The sequence below is a fragment of the Melanotaenia boesemani genome, chromosome 18, assembly GCF_017639745.1.
Source record: "Melanotaenia boesemani isolate fMelBoe1 chromosome 18, fMelBoe1.pri, whole genome shotgun sequence".
Lineage (NCBI taxonomy): Eukaryota > Metazoa > Chordata > Actinopteri > Atheriniformes > Melanotaeniidae > Melanotaenia > Melanotaenia boesemani.
In genome coordinates, this window is record NC_055699.1 from 20744969 (window position 1) to 20763705 (window position 18737).

The 18737-nt window shown below is 40.5% G+C and overlaps 2 protein-coding genes across 4 annotated transcripts in view; both read right to left on the reverse strand.

Moving 5' to 3' along the window:
• The window catches only part of LOC121628557 (retinal-specific phospholipid-transporting ATPase ABCA4-like), a 38143-nt gene extending 29215 nt beyond the window's left edge, over window positions 1-8928 (reverse strand). Inside the window, exons 1-7 of the mRNA XM_041967635.1 lie at window positions 8689-8928; window positions 8195-8306; window positions 7968-8061; window positions 7740-7881; window positions 5932-6071; window positions 3321-3448; window positions 2413-2610 (exon numbers count right to left, since the gene is read on the reverse strand). Coding sequence (XP_041823569.1) covers window positions 2413-2610; window positions 3321-3448; window positions 5932-6071; window positions 7740-7881; window positions 7968-8061; window positions 8195-8260 — 768 coding nt within the window. The 5' untranslated portion in view covers window positions 8261-8306; window positions 8689-8928. The remainder of the gene's footprint in view (window positions 1-2412; window positions 2611-3320; window positions 3449-5931; window positions 6072-7739; window positions 7882-7967; window positions 8062-8194; window positions 8307-8688) is intronic.
• Window positions 8929-11104: 2176 nt separating this feature from the next.
• Window positions 11105-18737, reverse strand: part of LOC121628592 (rho GTPase-activating protein 29-like) — a 32839-nt gene continuing 25206 nt past the window's right edge. For 2 of the 3 annotated variants that reach the window (XM_041967689.1, XM_041967691.1), the window contains 10 exons: window positions 17631-17788; window positions 17420-17548; window positions 16267-16365; window positions 16022-16185; window positions 15275-15463; window positions 14253-14390; window positions 13922-14157; window positions 13526-13835; window positions 12780-12888; window positions 11105-12687 (listed from right to left, as the gene is read on the reverse strand). In XM_041967689.1, the coding sequence (XP_041823623.1) occupies window positions 11768-12687; window positions 12780-12888; window positions 13526-13835; window positions 13922-14157; window positions 14253-14390; window positions 15275-15463; window positions 16022-16185; window positions 16267-16365; window positions 17420-17548; window positions 17631-17788 (2452 nt within the window). In that variant the 3' untranslated portion in view covers window positions 11105-11767. The remainder of the gene's footprint in view (window positions 12688-12779; window positions 12889-13525; window positions 13836-13921; window positions 14158-14252; window positions 14391-15274; window positions 15464-16021; window positions 16186-16266; window positions 16366-17419; window positions 17549-17630; window positions 17789-18737) is intronic. The other variant, XM_041967690.1, reaches the window with a different exon arrangement.

Sequence of the window (18737 nt, forward strand, 5' to 3'; positions counted from 1 at the left end):
TGACACAGTGGTTTAAAGATGAAGCCAGCATGTCAGAGTATAAATCCTGGGTCACTGTTTATTCTACGAAGCTAAAACTCAGAAAAACTGAGTCCATCCCATGATTCAGCAGCTTCTTAAAGCATCTTGAGCAGCAACAAGTTGAAGTTATGGTTCTCTAGATGATGCTACCAGTCTCTGACAAGGTTGTGGAGGAATTTTGATCCACCGTTCCTTCCAATGTTGTTTTAGTTTATTGAGGTTTGCAGTATTTGTTCCTGCACAGCTATCTGAAGGTCCCATCACAGCATTTCCTTACTATTCTTTTCCAGTCATTCTGTTGTAGATTTGCTGCTGTGTTTGGGATCATTGTCCTGTTGCATGACTGCAGAGTGTCTAGGTTATGAGTCCTGCCTCAGCATCAGCATGCCGTACACAATCTTTAATTTAATCAATCAGTGTGGTTCTCTGGTATCTGGAACTATTTGATGCTTCAGATGAGCTTCTAAATCAGGACCACTTAGTTCAGTCCTACAAGGGCTGCAATCCAGCAGGTTTTCCATGTATCCCTGCTCCACCACACCTGAATCAAATAAAATGCATCCAATAGCCTGCAAATTTCTGCTCAGTGACTCATTAATTTGAGTCAGGTGTGTTGAAGCAGGGATACATGGAAAACCTGCTGGATTGTGGCCCTCAAAGGACCAAACTGAGTAACCATGTTCCTTTTCCATGCTGATGAAAGCATGGAAAAGTTTGTAAGTCTTAAACTTCTTCGTCTGTGGATGGATAAAAACAGTTGCTACATGGGTTTAGTGTAACCAAACCACGACCAGCTGTTTCACTCTAACATGGTCTAGATCACAGATATGGAATTCCTTCCCACGAGGGCTGCAGTCCTGCAGGTTTTCCATGTATCCTTGCTCCAACACACCTGAATCAAATAATGAGTCAATGTGCAGAATAGCATAGGCTGTTAGATCCATTTAATTTAAGTCAAGTGTGTTGGAGCAGAGAAATATTGAAAGCCTGTAGGAGCCCAGTTTATGTTGTTTCCATTATAAAGATTGTTAAGACATCCCGGTGAATGAAGATACATCATAATCTGAAGTTAAAATGAACTCAACTCAGGTGTTGTTGCTTAGGAACTGCAGTTTTTACAAATAAAATAACCAAAAGCACCTACAGCTTTTATCTCCCCATAAGCTTTAATTTAGTCACAACAAGCTGAATCTAGCAAAGAAGGATCATAAATAATTGACGTAAAGTTACTTATTAAAGCCTTGAACCAACTGACCAATGCAAACTGGGGAAGGATTTGACTCAGATCCTTTATATCCTGACAAAAACACACTTTTCTCAAAGTCTTTTCATTAAATCTTTGGCTCGTTCTACCATTTTTTTTATGACTTAATGAGGAACCCTGAAGTAACCTCGATCAGTTTCATGAACGATAGAAACAACCAAAAACAGCACAAACATAAGGGATCAAGATCATGTTAACACAGACTCTGATCTACAGTTAGCTAGGGAGACCACCACTTTATGTCAAACATAGCTCGAAAAAGCAGAGGATCCTCCTTTTATACCCAATCCTGACACCCTGACTTGTCACCAATTTATCTGCTTACTAGCTTGTAGAATAATATGACTTAGCTTCTTTTGATCTCAACAAAAGTTGCAAGCTACTTTTCTCTACGTCTTTTTATATTATCCTTTACTTGTTCTTTTTTGACTGCATGAGGAACCCTGAAGTAACCTCTATCACTTTCACGATTTCAAATTTTGAAAACAATACAATACAAAAACAAAACAAATTTAAGGTATTTTCCAGAAATCAAGAACATGTTCGTCGCACATGCTCTGGTCTACAATGAACTAGGTTGACCACCACTTCATGTTATTCAGAACTAACGTCATGTGAATTCATGCAATTAAAGCATTAAACTTGGACTTAGTTTGTCTGTTTTTTGGTTTAGGTTTTGCTAAATAATGACAGTGTAAAATATCACTTTCATCTGAGGCTTTTTGTTGTCCAGTTTTCCAGTCTGATAAAATCATTAGTGAATTGTGAACTGTGACTAAAAATAAGTCTTTATGCTGTGTTTTGATAACTATTTTACAAAACTTGCTGCCAGATTCAACACTGCTTTGTTCCAGCGTAATTTCAAGTCATTCAGCCAACACTTGGCTCAGTCCTCTGACTTATTTTGCAAATTAATTCAGAAGTATGGCCAGAGTCCAAATGGTATGCATCCAAATACAGCTCTATAATGTGTTCTCCTTTTTCAGAAACAAACAGGATAACCGCCAAATTGCTGTTTTGAATGTGCAGAAATAGTTTTGAGTTGAAGACAAGTTGGGGGAAAATTGCTTATATTCATATTATTGTTCATATCAGCTTTGCAAATTAAAGAAAAGACCAACACTGACCAGCCGGAAGAGTTTAAAAAAGTCCACATTTGCATATAACTTGTCCTCAATGATCTGCAGCTGTTGCGGAGTCAGGATGCACATGGCGTTGCGGACGGCGTAGACTCCTCTGCGGTTTGGGAAGATCAGGAATCGCTCCAGCAGGTTCAGGCTACAGGCGATGTCTTTTAAATGCAGGTCAGGGACCCCAAAAGCAAACTGAAATAGAAGATGATCAAATGATCCACTAAGCTGTGACGTCTCATGTCAACATATAAAGATCAGCTTGTGTTTTCTGTGAGTGTTTTATTATATTTTTTCCTTGTTGGTACTTTGAAAACATCCAACTATAGAAGGATGGTTCTTTATATAAGTTGTGTTCCGTCTTCATGTTTCCAGATTAAGGTGGTGTTCACCCATGGTCCACTTTATCAGCTCTACCTGTTAAACTGTTGTTAACGCAAATGTCTAATCAGCCAGTCACATGGCAGCAACTCAATGCATTAAGTCATTAAGTTAGACACGGGGAAGACGACTTCAAACTGAGCTTCAGGATGAAGAAGAAAGGTGATTTTGAACATGGCATGGTTGTTTGTATTTCAGAAACTGCTAAACTACTGGGATTTTCCCACACAACCATCTCTAAGGTTTACAGTGAGTGTTCTGCAGAAGAGAAAATATCCAGTGAGCAGCAGTTGTCTGGACGAAAATGTCCAGCCTTGAAGCAGATGGGCTATAGCAAAATCCCGAGGAATGTTTCCAACACCTTGTTGAATCTATGACACCAAGAATTAGGCAGTTCTAAGGGAAAAATAAGGTCCGGACCAGTACTAGTTAACTGTACCTAATAAAGTGGCCAGTGAGTGTGTATTTATAAGGTGAATCTTTGGTTTTATTGTGTGTGTTCTTGTGTTTATGTGTAAAAGTACCTGTTCAGGCCTGATTTGGGCATTAACTAGATAGTACACCACAGACTCTGTGAGAGGAATGTCCCTCAGCAGGAATGACGTCAAGGTCTCGTCATCCTTCAGGATCGTCTCCACCTTCACTCCCCGACCTGCAAACACACAGAGGCATGGAAAAGTTCATGCGCTGTTGACTTTAATTGATGAGTTTCCTTTGGTGTTACTGTGAAAAAAAAACTGGTTAAACTGGAAAAATCTGGATTGTTACAAACACATCCTGAACAAGTGGCAACAAGTGGGCTTCGTTAACGGAAAAGAAGCTCAGGAGGAAGACTCCTCACCCCTCCGATGTCCCATCACTGCTAGCTGCCTGCCTGTACTTGTATAAAGTTTACTTTGTAAGGCAAAGTGCAGGTTTTCCATTCAAAGCAGAACTCACCCTGTGATGGATCCATGGAAACAACATGGAGAGTGGGACAACTTTTTGTTTGTATAATATGAGTAGCCATGAGTCAAAATCACCAGTTACATAACTTTGTTCTCATAATAACTCTGTTCTCTTTCTCTGGGCTCATGGGAACTCGAGAGGAATGTGGATCTGGATCTCTGTTAGTCCATCTACATAGTTCTCCATGAGAGTGGCAGCAGAAAGAGCGTCCAGTTATAATCATTCTCAGGCCGTGTCATTCCCATCGCTGCAGTTTATTTTGCCAGTGGAGAAAGATGTTGTTTATAGAAAATACGGCCCACGTGTCCACCAACGGGGAACAGTCAGGATGCTGTCCCTGAAGATGGAGTGTGTGTAGAGTGGACGGATGGCTGCTCATGTGCCATCCGTCCACTCTACTACTCTACTCTACATGAAATAAGCAAGTGGGAATAAGCAGTTTACTTTAAAGATCTGCTTTGAGCCTATATGATATAATGGTGTTACACCGTCCAGACGGTGACATACTGATGGAAAGTGTGTGAACTGTGACGCCAGCATGATTTACCAGATCAAAATCTTAAAATTTCACCTGGAAGCAGACTTCCAAAAGTTTCCTTGATTTAACCCTTAAAGCTCCAAGCCATATTCTGCTGTTCTGGCCTTTTTTAATCTGCATGTTATTCTCTTAAGTCTTGGCTTTCAGGAGAAAAAATATTGGCATTGAAACAAACACACAACAGAAGCTATTTACATATTTATACTTTTTTCTCATTTACAGTTATTCATGCTATTATTTACCTCTATCCTTACAAAACCAATTCCATCTCAGCTAATTTCTGGCACCACTGTGCTTCAAAAGCATCTTTTTGGCTTTATTCCAGCCATAGAGGAGCATTATTTTTCTTCTTTTCACTTTTTGATCTTTGGCTGCTCCTGATTGGATATTACCATCAATTTAATTTAATTAGCTGAAAGTTTAACAAGAAGTGGCTTTATCATAATGTCCTGGTAAAAATAAAGGTCACCTTGCAAACATTATAGTGACAGTACTTTTTCTTTTAATGAAAGTTTCCCTGCTGCTGCACACCTGATTCAGAATCAGTCTTGTGATGAGATTGATGTCAAGCTCTGCGGAAGTCTGTTATTTATCCATTGACTTGAGTCGGGTGTGTTGCAGCAGGAAACCTGCAGGACACCCTCGACCCTCGAGGACCACGACTGAGGATCCCTGATGAAGAGGCTCTGAATAAACACTACATTTTGTGGCAGGGTTGCAAACCTCCTGGATGGGATATAAATGCCTGGAAAACTTCTGCAGGTCACGTAACGGGTAAGGTATCCATCACATTTTACTCCACAGAGTTACACACTAAAGTTGAAGTTTTAGGGGGTGAAGGTGCAGTGCGAAACATTTTTGACATCTGATGGAAAAATGGGCTTCAAATGCCAAGCATAGTTGTTAATAGACGGTGGCCATCAGTGGCCAAATTTTTTCCAGACATAAACATGTTTCATCTTAAAGTGTACCCAGTGGCCACCTGCATTACAGGAACTACTTCAGCATTATGTAATAATAGTAATAACAACCCTTATTAGTCCCACAGTGGGGAAATTCTTTATCTGCATTTAACCTATCCTAGTTGCTAGGAGCAGTGGGCTGCCAGATTCTGGCACCCAGGGAACAGTCGGGGATAGACAGCCTTGCTCAGGGACCCACAGTAGTTTTTCCTTTGGTTGCCAGCCTTGGTTGCCAGCCAGACCTGAACCCTGGTTCTCCAGACCCAAGCCCACCTCTATAACCACTAGGCTACCACTCCCTTCTAAATGTGTACTGTCTTCTTCTATGGTTCTTTATGATGTTACTAGTCCCAAACAGTGTTCTAGCACTAACAAGGTTTGTCTATTCAAAGACACCGTAGCAAAAATGGTGGCACAAATATGGCAGCTGCCATGTATGTGGACCCAATGGCAAGTAGATATAAACATCTCATTCTAAGAGAATAAAAACAGAACATTTGATTTGGTAAAGTGATGAAACACCAATAGAAAGACTGTTTTTAATGTTCATTGACCTTTGATTTTGTTACATGCTGCTCCTTTAAAGTTAACCTGCCATAAAACAGCCCAGAATAAATCGACCTCAGGTTTCCCTCCTGTTGACTAAGATGTTTTTGCAGGATGTTGGTGAAAACCCGGAGCACTGACCTGAGACCCTTTCAGGATGAGCACGCAGAGTGTCCATGAAGTTACTCATGGCGTTAAGTTCCCTCCAGAGGCGATCGACTTGCTGAAAGTCCGGTTGGCTGAAAAGAAGCTCCTCAGCATCCGAATAGAGTCGCGCCAGTCTGAACAGAAAGGTCAGTTACAGGACAGGCTAATTCCATCTCCATCTACATATGATGCTGCAGAAATGGCTGTCTAACCAGGCCTTATTATCTTATTTTCAGCTAAAAAGTCTTTCTGATCTTGTTTTTAGAGTGCCATACCAAAATGATGGAAAAAACTCAGCTAAAAAACTTTATCAAGCATTGGCATCCAAACCAAGCACAGTTCAAACTCCAAGCAGTTATATGGGGAAAAAACAATTATGTTTATTAAAAGCAATAAAAATATTGAATAAAAATAAAATAAAACAATAATATAATAAATAAATATCTGATAAAATATATAATATAAATAAATAACGAACTAAAAATAAATATAAAGGTATAATAAATAAAGTAAAACAATAAAAATGTTTAATAAAAACAGTAATTCAAACAAGAGAAACTAAACATGGTGACTGAAGAATTGCTAGTGCAGCAGTATAGTAGAGGGTGGAGGGGGTGGAGGTGTGGTGGTGGTCGGGGAGGCCGTTGGTCTGGTTCATTTCAGTCTGTCCTCAGAGCTGTGCCTACATGTAGCTTACCACCAGTGTGAATCAATAATGAACTCAATGTAAAGTATGTCAATAAAATGCGGCCGTAGCTCAAGAGCAGTTGTCCTCCAACCGGAAGGTTGGCAGATCGATTCCAGGCTTCCACTGACTACGTGTCGAAGGGTCCTTGGGCAAAACACTTAACCCCACGTTGCCTCCTGATGTGCGTATAGGGGTATGATTGTGTGTGTAAATGGGTGATGTGATATGTAGTGTAAAGCGCTTTGAGTGGTCAACATGACTGGAAAAGCGTTATATAAATATAAGTTCATTTACCATTAATCATTTATCCATCCATTTTCTACACCCACCCACTTATACCAGTTCCGGGCTGCTGGGAAGCTGGAGCTTATCCCAGCAGCTACTAGGCAGGAGGCAGGATAACAGTAATGTTCCTGAGTTTTATTCATATTTCCCTTAATAATGCACATCGTACAGTCGTGTGATTTTCCTTTAAGCCCTTAATGCCAGTTTATTTGATTTATTTTGATCTAATTCAATGATTAAATTTATTTTTTGTTTTTTTTTTACTCTTATTAATGTTTTCTTATATTATTTGTATCTTTTAATTGTTCACAGTTAATTTAATATTTAATTGTACTTTATTTGACTTTTTTCTTAATGTTTTCCTGAATTTATGTTGTTTCTGTATAATTGTATATAAATTTAGGGGGTAAGGGGTTAAAAATAAAAATTATTGTCTCGGTATCGATGGAAAAAATACCCTGAATTAAAGATTTCATATTGAAGGGAAAATGTTTGTATCCATCATTATTTAGAAAAACAACGGCTCTGAAAGAAGCATTGACAGATTTGTTTTAATGCTTTTTTTTTTTTTTTACTTAAGGACTTTGAATAAGAGTTTCACGACATTTTTCACTTGTCCAAAGTCTAGAATTGTTTTCTTATTTCAGGAAATCTTACATATAATTATCTTAATGCACTGGCAGATTATTTCAGTTAATTATAGACTGAATCTTCTTAAGTTTAGTGTTTATTTCCTTATTTTAAGACAGGTAGTTGCTGCAGTGGAGGCTTTGAAAGCAGATCTTAATTCTGCCTCTTTATCTTGAGTCAGAGTAAAACTCGTGCTTACATGGAGTTGTTGTAGTTAGACACCAGGCCGGGAGATTCTCCGCGGGTCGGGTACTGGAAACAAGGGTTGTTGGCGTTACAGAAGATTCCCTGGATCCATGGCAGGATGCCGGCTGAAGGCATGGCCTTGTTAGGGAAGTGACCTGAAGGAGAAGAGGTGCTGTTTGATTCTTTTGTGCTTTGGTCTGGACAGAAAACTCCCCATCGGTGAAGTGTTAGAAGTCCTCACATTCATGCTGACGGTAGAGCGGGTTCACCCGTCTGAGCCACACCAGCCCCATGAACAGCATCACAGGCCACATGATCTCCATGAAAAAACGAATCTGGTTAAAACACAAACATTTTTAACTCCTGGGCTGCTCAAATCCTGGAGGTTTGCAATAAATAAAGCAGAAAGGATGAAAAAGGTACATCATATTTGGTAATTGTGCAGGTCCACTGATAATGATAAGTTACCCTCTGCCTCCTGCGGATGGTCAAGTTTTTCCACAGCAGGAGTCTGAGCTGTCCTCCCGCTCCCATGGTGCCTCCTTTTCAGCCCCGCAGGGGCCTTCTCTGGCCAACACACCTATATCCCACCAGTCCATGATAGTCTTTAGAATTCTGTTAACCTATCTTTTTGTTGTGTTTACAGACATACAAGTACAGAAAAGCTTGGAAGGTCATAACTGTGTCCATTCATCTGGTGAAAGCTAGCAGTAGCTCAGTATTGAGGTTAATGAGCTCAGGACACCTCACCGCCAGACTGACGGTCACAGAACCATGCAGCCAGAAAAATTCAGCCATAACTAAAGTTTCCAGAGACTTAATGTCGCTACCAGAACATTTAGACATTTTTTACATTTAACTATAAGATTAACTTTAACTGCAGCTTCACATTTACTCAGTTTTGATGTCAACAGTTTCAGATGTACAGCTTTCATAACAGAGTAGAACACAGGAGAACTTACCTCAGATGAAAACCTGCACTGTAGGTGTATATTCAATAAATAAAACAGAATGAGAGCACATATTCTCCTGAGTGTTCCTTGTAGCTGCTAATGCAGCTTGTTTCCAGACCTCGTGAATAGTTAAGCAGATTGATTTAATCTCCTTTCACAAGTGCGGGCTAACGCCTCTTCCCCTCATCCATGTGTACAGCCTTCATTTCACTACATAATCCAGCTACTGCTACACACACATATCACTGCAAAAATGAGCTATCTGAATGAATAAAAAAAACACATAAAATGAGAAAAATTCAGACTATAATCAAGTTAAATAATTTGTTGTGCATTAAGGTAACATTAAGAACAATATCAGCAACTCAGTGCAGCCATGTTGGAAACTGAGCATCAGAATGAGGAAAAAAGAGGATAGGTGACTTTTAACACGAGTATTCCAGAAACTGCTGATCTACTAGCATTTCATGCACAAGGCCACTTCAGACTCCACTATTATAAACTTTGCTGACCAAGTGTTTTTGGAGAACTGATGTTTTCCACAATGTTTGACACAATGTTTTCCATTTAGAGGACCGGTGCAAAGAAAAAAACATCACCTTCTTAAAAGAAGTGATGGTGTACTGCAGCAGGAAGCAGCAGATTCTATCCATTTCTCATCATTGGCTCTGAGGTGGGAAAAGTGGACTCTTTCCTTACCTGGAAGACTGTCTCACAGGACATGTACTGATCTCACCACATCAGTACTGTTGTGATGAAGGGCAGCATCTGTACCTCCTCAGAAGACTGTGCGTGAGAGCATCACTACCTGGATGAGAAATACTTCCTGGTTCATTCAGCTTAGCAAACCATCACAAGCACCCTTCCCAACCTGCACAAACGTTGCAAGTTAAAGGTTTGGATGATCCTTAAAAAGGCCTTTCACCTTTTCTACATCAGAACCACCCCCTTTGATTTTATTCAGTTTATTTTCTTATTGTTTAAAGGTTCACCAACAAATTTTACGGCACATTATACTACATACATAGACAAAGCTCATTTAATTGCCGAAAATATCACTTTACGCCCCTTTTTACCTGCTGATCATGGTTTAACCAGCACAGCCTGAGTATTGTTTTTGACCATGTCCATCCCTTTATGACCGCAGTGTAGCATCTTCTGATGCTACTTCCAGCAGGATAATGCTCCATGTCACAAAGCTCAGATCATCTCCCACTGCTTTCTAGAACATGACAATGAGTTCACTGGACTCCAACGGCCTCCATAGTCACCAGATCTCAGTCCAGTAGAGCAGCTTTGAGATGTAATGGAACGGACCACTCTCATCATGGATGCAGCCGACAAACCTGCAGCAACTGTGTGATGAAGTCGTGTCCATATGGAGCAAAACATCTGAGGAATGTTTCCGATACCTTGTTGAATCTATGACACCAAGAATTAAAGTTGTTCTGAAAGAAAAAGGGGGTCCAACCCAACACTAGAAAGGTGGACGTAATTAAAGCTGGCGAGTGTGGATGGAAGTATTGATTAAATGACTTGTTCTACAAAACAAAGAAAACTTTCTGCCTCACACTGAGTCCATGGACCATACCTGGCTTTTAGGAGAGAACTTCCCAAAAAACATGAAGAATATTATTTTTAAAAATAAAAGCTTCTAGATAAAAAAAAGTGTTGGAGGCTACTGAGTCAAATCAGACCGATCACTTTCAATTCTTCTGCAGTTGTCCATCAATCAGGAATTTTTGGCTGCAGCTTTAAGAACAAAGTTTTCTTCTGAGATTTTGAATTTAGGGAAGGTGAATTTAAGTTTTAAATGCATTGAAGATAAAACCATGTTTTATTTAATGCTGAAGACTACTGAAGATGGTAAAGAAGCTTTCCATCCAGACAAAGTGGAGAAATTTGACAACATTTAAGGAAATTGGAGGAAATAGATGTTACAAGGAGTCACAGCACATGTTCCACAGAGTTTCTGTCTTTAATAAAACTGTGGTCATCTCTTTACTGCTCCAGATTTTTTTTATTTCATCCTAAAAAAATACTTTTTTCCAATTTTTTTTCAGTTACAGTTTAGTGCTCTATAGTTTTTCCTTGTAATATACAAGGAGTCAGCCTCTTTTTTCTAAATAGTAAAAATTAAATTCAAATTGAATGTATTCACAACACACTCCTGTATGTGATGTTTAGACTCAATAAAAAGTAAATAAAAAATAAAGAAAAACATCTAAAACAAATCAAGTCACCCTCCCTGAAGAAAAATAATGCGGCTTGCTTTTTTTTTACCTTTTGGTGATGAGAGAAAAAGAGGAAAAAAGAAAAAGTTTAGAAAAGAAAGAAAAAAAAAACAATACAAAAAAAAGAAGAAAATTAACCCCAAAATCAACGTTTGTGGGCAGAAAAACAGAAAACAACAGAAACATGTTAGTTGGAAGTCGTCAGATATATTTTAATAAGTTACAAAAGCGTGTTTGTTTTCAGGTACCTGTTTTCTTCCAGTGAACTTTTCTACTTTCATCCAACTTTATGTGAAAAAACAGATACCATTTAAATAAATGATACACTTCCTTTAAACTTACAAAAGAACCATTCAGGTTTAGTTATGGATAAAAAGAGCACAGGTGGTGTAAAAACAGCTTTGGCTATTAAAGGAATTTAAATGTTAAAAATGAGGTGCCAGCACAGAAACCGGCAGCGTTCAGACAAGTGACATCATCGAGTTCAACACGGTAAAAACAAGTGGATGAAAACCGTGTTTTTAATACGCCGCTGCAGAAATCAGCTCAGAGTGTAACAAAGGTCATTATGAGTTATTAGAAAATGATTAATCAGACGCTTCATGTAACAGCTGAAACAGTCAGTAAACAGCTCGGATAAGTGCGCTGAATGGTTTTCAATTCCTTTTTCTTTTTTTTGGTACATTAACATTTAGAGACAGAGACAGACAACTTTATACAAAATAATGAAATAAAAATAAAAAAAATTGCACAGTTTGGTAGAAATTATAAATATTGTGATGTGTGATTGAAGGACTGCGGATCATGGTGAACATAAACCGGTTTTAAGTGCCTCCTGAATGTTTGTGGATCTCTCAGACGAAGTGAGCCTCTCTGTGCTCCACCTCCTGCAGGCGCCGCGGCCTCAGTCTCTGGTACACTGGTTTGGTCTGGTTTTGGCCCAGATCCTCGGGGCTGGAGCTGGGAGACTGAGACATGGCCGCCTGCTCCACCTCCAAGTCCTCCTCAAGAGGTTCATCTACTGACACCTCTATCTCAATCCCCAGTTCTTCCTCCTCCTCCTCTTCCTCCTCCTCTTCCTCTTCATCCTCCTCCTCAGCACTGTTAGCTGATGCACAGTTCTGCACAACTTTGGTTTTGTTCTCTGTTGGGGGTTTGTAGAAAGTTCCTGGTGGAGGCTGGAGAGTCCTGGGAGCCCTGAAAGCCGTTGGCACCGTGCCAAACTTGTTGTCGTCCCTTCTTGAAATCCTGCTGGGTCGCACGGCGACGGTGTACGGCCCGCTGGAGTAGATGGTGCTGACGGTGCTCACCACAGGCCCGAGGCTCAGCGCTGAAGGCACGGAGGCCGATAAGCTGCTGGTGTCGGCCGCCGAGCTCTCCGACGGCGAGCTGGCCGCGAGTCGGATGGCTCGGGAAGCCGCGTCCTGTTTGTACTGTTTGTCCCACGTCCTACGTAACGTCTGCGTGTCGATGAACGTACTCTGGAAGCGCGTGCCGACTCGCAGTTTTGGATTCTCTGTCTCGTCCACCTCCTCGATAGAGTGGTCGCAGCTCCCCCCCCTCCTGTCGTCTTGGTCAGAGCCACTCCGAGCATTATCCTCGTCAGAGTGACCTCGGATGAGCCGCTCGGCCGGCATGCTCGCCGGCCGGGAGGAGAGTTTATTACGAGGATGCCGCAGCTGGACTCTGGTGACAGTGACGTGATGAGAGCGGCAGAGGGCAGGCTTTGGGACCTCAGGGACCCCGTTGACGGTCTCCGAGTCCACTTCATCAGCTTTAAGCAGATTAAAAAGAAACAAATGTTCACTTTTCAAGTAAAATGATGAAAAAAAAAAAAAACTATGAATTCACTAGAAGAGTACTGACCAGGCTGAAAGTCACTTCCACGGAGGCTCGGCATCGTCTCCTGAACCTCAGCCAACAGATGTGATGAAGGAATGATGGAGGAATGTCTCTTATACACTTTAGAGCTCTGCTGTGAGAGGAAAACAAATGAAATGCTTTACATAAAAACCATAAAAACAAACAAAAAATACAAATATTTAATATAAAATATTGTTCATGGCACTAAAAGCAGAAGTAAAAATATAATCATCTAAATAAATAACATTAAAATAAATACATTTAAAAGGAGACAAACGAAGGGAGGCAAAAACAGGAGATATGTAGTCCCTCCTGGGCGTAGTACTGTGGATTATCTGGAGGACTTTAAGAGAGCTGTTTGTGCATCCAGCTAAATGTTTGTTACAGCAACCTATCCTTGATTAAATTAAAGCATGAATCGGTTTTTCAGCATCGCTATGTTGTTAAGTTGTCTTCAGATCTGTGGTTTAACCTTTGACCCCTGGTGTCGCAAATTTGTGACAAACCATTTTTTTTTGCTTTTGTTTTTTATCCAACAAATTTATTGTATTTAGATACTTTTATTCACTCATATTTTGTATTTATTTTCATATTATTTATTTATTATCTTTATTCAATAATTGTTATTAATTTGTTTAAGATTAAATTGTACTTTTTTCCAGTCTTTTTCTTTTTGTTAGTTTTTACCAGACTTCTTCCTATATTTATTTTATATCAGACAGATAAAACTTAAACTAACGTCTACTCACCTCCTTAATGTCTCCCAGCGACTTGGAGTGCCTACTCAGCTGCTGCTCCTTCTCTTGTTGGGTGAGGCAGGTTTCAGGGCGGGCATCGATGTCTGTGGGGGAGGAGCCGCTCAAAGGACTGAGGGGGACATCAAAGATCATTTGGTAGTGTCGGATCAGGAGCTCTATAATCAGAGCCTGATAGGGGTAATCCACCAGGGAGGAAAGGGAAACTTCAGCGTCTGCCTGCCTCGGCTTGATCAGCGTCGGGCCGAAGATGATTCCCAGGTTGCTGGCAGTCATCTTGTTTTCCTCAGAACACTCTGTCACCCTGAAGAGAAGAAGGAAAACATTAAATTCAGTTTTGACCTTTAGTAAACCTGAGATATCGCAGATCCAGGGCTGGTGTGTTCTTGCCTGTGCAGATGCTCCATGAGGAACTGGAGGGTCTTGTAATGAGCTGGAGGCAGCTGTTTCAGCAGATCTTTGATCTTAAACAGGACCCGGTTGAGTTCCACGCTGACCTGAGCCGGGCTTACGGGGTTAGGACTGAGTCGCAGGGCTTCTAATTCCTCCACGATGATGCTCTGGCTTTCCTTGGCCAAGCCGATGAAGTCGTTGTAGTAACGGAAAAGGATAAGCGGCTCTGGAAGCTGGAGAGGAAAAAGAAATGAATAAACACATGAAACAGGGAAGAAAAAGATAAACAGAGGAGAAGAAAGCTGAGAAGCAGATTCCAGGTACCCACCTGTCTCAGGTAGAGTTTCAGTACGTTGCTGATGTCGTGGGGATACAGATCGGACAATTCTACCAGATCTTTCCCGTTCTCAAACACCTGGCACAGCTTCTCCACTCGAGACTTGGCGCCGTTCACGCGGTAGATTCCCTTCAGAGCACAAAAAACTAATTCATTCAACATGAAACTCAAACTGGGTGAACTTCAGCAGAAAATATACCCAAACTGTTTATAGTGTTGAAATATTTCATTCTGGCTTTTAAAAATTTGGGGTTTAATTTTACTCTGTTGCAAATCCCTCCATACACACAAATATGGATGAGGCATATCTTGCCCTAGGCTTGACCAGGTAATGGTCAAGTAATGGTAATGACCAATAGCAGGTAATGAAGAGAGACCACAGTGTTGTATGTTTCGATATTAGAATCTGACACTTGGGGACTTCTCATCCTGAACACAAAAACAATGAAAAGGGGTTCTGCGGAAAAAGTCTGGCCCTTCACTCTATCATGTCCTAGTTCCTTCGTGGGAGCCCAGCATATGTCATCTTTACCATAAAGATTGCTGGGACATCCTGGTGAGTGAAGCTAAAACATTAGCTCAAGTTAAAATTAGCTAAACTCTACTTGTTGTCGTCACCTTCTTGCTTAGCAACACATCTTGACGAGTTAAAAAAAAGCAGCTACAACATGGCCCCCTGAGAAAGAGCCTAACAATCTAAAGTAAAACTATTTACAAACCTTTAACCCAGTGATCACTGTAGACTCGGGCAAGCTCTGATTCAGCTCCTTCTGAGTCCCACAATAAGCCACTTTTTTTGACACCCTTTCATAAAATCTTTGGCTCATTTTTCCTTTTCTATGACTTCATGAAGTGACATCAATTAGTTTCATGTTTGGAACGACTAAAGCAGCCAAAATCAACACATATAAAAGAACCCGTGCACCACACACACTCTGGCCTACAATGAGCGAGGTCAACCATGCAACTTCACACAAATCCTCTGACCGTATCTCCCATTTTAATAAAAATACCTTGATGTTGAGCGCTCTGTTCTCGATCTCCGACGTGCACTTCCGAACGATGAAGGGGATCCCATCTTGGCTGTTTTTGGCTGCCTGTGTGAAGTCAATGCCGAACAGGTGAAGCCGGCCATGGAGCTTCTTGTGGCCACATTGGATGGCCAGAGTTTCCAGACACTTCTTATGGCAGGCCAACGAACACTGAAAACACACATTTCACAACTTTAAACACGGTAAAAATTACTTATTTTATCTCTAAAGCAGCAGAAACTACAGGATGAGCTTCAGGCACACAATCAATCTGGATGCGTAAACCAGTGTTACATAACTCATTTTTTCCAGTAACCACTGCAATTGTTCTTTTCTGTATATTTAATAAATCTGGACAGAAATTTGATCTAAAGTCATCAGAGGTGGAGGCAAGCAGGGACGACGGAGAGGACTCTTCAGAAGACGAACAAAAGGTCTTCAGTTCTAGACCCCCCCCCCCTCCAAAACCACAAACAGTTGGTGAGTTTGGTCTCTAAGGACAAACTGAAGCCAGTTCCAACTTTTCCATTTTTATTTCCTCATTCAGATGTTTTGATGAGGGGTGAGGCAGCTTTTCTCTCTGTTCCTTCAGATTTCTGCTCGACGTGACTGACAAAGAAGCTGTTGTGAGACTTTTGCTTTCTTCGTCGTCAACGTTGGGTCCAAACGGAGGGTTGTGGCCAGAGTCAGTTTTGTTAAATAAATAAAATGAAAGGAACCCAAGGTTACCTCCTCACACTCGGCTCCATGAAACACCACCAGGCTGTCACACTCTCTGCATTTGGAGGGAGCACGAAGCTTCCTCAGCTTGTGGGTTTGAGCTGCTTTGGACATGAGGGTGTTCCTGAAGGGTCCGGGGGAGCTGGCGGTCTCAATCACCATCTCAGGGGAACCTACACAACAACCACAAGTAACATAAATGCGCTAAAATGACAAAAAGCAGAACATTTAAAACTAAATTATGTCTGACTCACAGTTATCGGAAGGTGAAGGAGGCTCCCTGTCGTCCAGGTCATCAGCCGACGACATGGTGCCGGTGGAGGGGGTTCTGGGTAATCTCCTCTTGAAGTCCCCTGAACAAAAAGGCAGGACACACATGTAAGTCCACATCCTGGCAGTCACAGGGCATCTATGTTGAGTTTCAGAGAATGAGGCTTAGACAGAATCCCATGGATTTAATGCAGCAGGTGACAAAAGGTGTGGCTGATCATAGATGATTGGCTCCAAATCCACTTTAATAAACATGTTAATTTTCTGATGAGGCCCATTAAGACCTTGATGAGGATTAACTCCATCGTTCACACTCTGAAAGATGATGGAGACTTTGTGATGCAAACAGACTTTTATCCTCCTGATCAGTCCAGAACTAACTAACTTCTTTGTTTTTTTTTTTGCATTGATACATATTTAACTCAAATAAAGGAAAGGGGTAAAAATCTAAAACAAGTACATAATATTTACATTATCTGATCAGATATAATGACATAATAAGCTTTGCATAGTGGTGATATGGCTTCTCAACCTTTTTTTTAAACAAATGTGACACATTCTGGTTTAAAAGGACAATTTATGAGATTAAGGTATGTGTAATACTACAAAAAAACACAACTTCGCAATAAAAAAAGAACAAAAAAAAAAACAAACAAACAAAAGAACCAAAACAGAAACTAATGAGGGAAAAAAATCAGAACAAAAACAGAGCACAGATAAACAACAGAAAGCTATAGGACATCTTGTCAACGGGTGCCTGGCAACAGAGAAAACACAGACCTCAAACAACACGACTGTTTTAATGTGTTTGTAGATGTTGTGAAGTTAAAAAGTTCAAGCAGGAGGCGTCTTGATTCTAAGATAAACATCACGTTCAAAGGAATAAAAAGAGAAAGACGGCGTGCTGCCTTCAGGGCACTCCACAAAGTCGGTGATAATTAACGTCTGCTGCGTGGAGGCATGACATGGTTAATGGAGAACCCAGAAAGCTGGTTTTATGGAAGGTCGTAAAGATAAACAAGGAAAAACGTGATTTATGGCCTCAACAGAATTGAGTGTGACTAGATAAGATTAACAATGTAAACCTGTGCAAAATTAAATGTGTGGTGTGTTATTTGGGGGTTTTCCTAGTCTTACCTGGACTTGCAGTCGGCGAGTCCATGGACCGCGACTCGCTGCTCCCTCCGGCACTTTCTGAGTCGCTGCACATCCCTCCACCCTGATTGGTTGAAGCCCAGGGGCGAAACGGGCCCTGAATCCGAAGTGCTGGAGAAAAAGAAATGACAACTTTTTAAAATAAATAAATAAGGAACCCGTTTTGAGTTTGAGTTCAAATCAAGCCATCTACCTTGGATCTCGGCGCTGCCGTTGGAGCGTCTCTCTGCGATCTTGGCGTGTTGGTTGTTGGTCTGACCGTCTGCGTCGTCTCCACCCAGGATGTCAGAGGTTACAGACGCCTGGGACAAGTTGCTGTGGGAGGAGTGCGAACGCTTGTTGAAAGGAAGCCTGAGCCAGAAAATGACAAAACAAACAAAAAACAAAAAAAGATATTTACTCTTGTGCAAGAGAAGACAGTGTAGATGAAGAATGTGGATATTTCAAGGCTGAAACACACAAAGTAGTTTTAACCCTTAAATCTCCAAGTAATTTTTTGCTAATTTTGCCACTTTTTAATTAAAAATGCACATTGAAGCTGAACCCTTTTAATCCCAGTCAATGTCCAGACGTTATTTCAGGACAGTCTCTGTTTTTCCATTTGCCTTTTAATAAAAAATACCGTTAATTCCCCACACTGGAACTTTTATTTCTTGTATTTTATTTTATTTGAGCATTTCCTGTCTTTAATTTATTTTGATTTAAAGTTTGTTTTAAATGTAATCTTGAATGCTTTCTATGCACCCCGTTGTAATGCTTTTAATGTTTCATGTAAAGCACTTTGAATTATCTTGTACACGAAATGTGCTATACAAATAAACTTGCTTAAAATGGAAGTATCAATAGATATAACGCCATAAAGGCAAACCAAAACAAGAAACCAGACTTTATTACTAACAGTACTTTGTAGAAATAAAACACAGATCAACAGTGATCAAGCCTTTTCTCATCTGCATACAATTCTCTCAGGTCTTGGCTTTCAGGAGAAAAAATATTGGTGCTGAAACAAACACATGACAGAAACTATTTACATTTTTTTCCTCATTTACAGTTATTTACTAATATTTGCCTGCTATCCTCACAAAACCAACTCAGCTCATTTTTTGGCACCACTGTGCATTAAAAGCATCTTCTTGGCTTGACATTGTTTTTCTTCTTTTCAGTCAAACACGGCACTCTGCTCACGTTGATCTTTGTCGCCTGATTGCACATTTGACAGGAAATGACTACATCATAATTTCTGGGTCAAAATGAAAGTTTCTTAGCAACATTATCACATTAAAATGTGATAAATAATGTT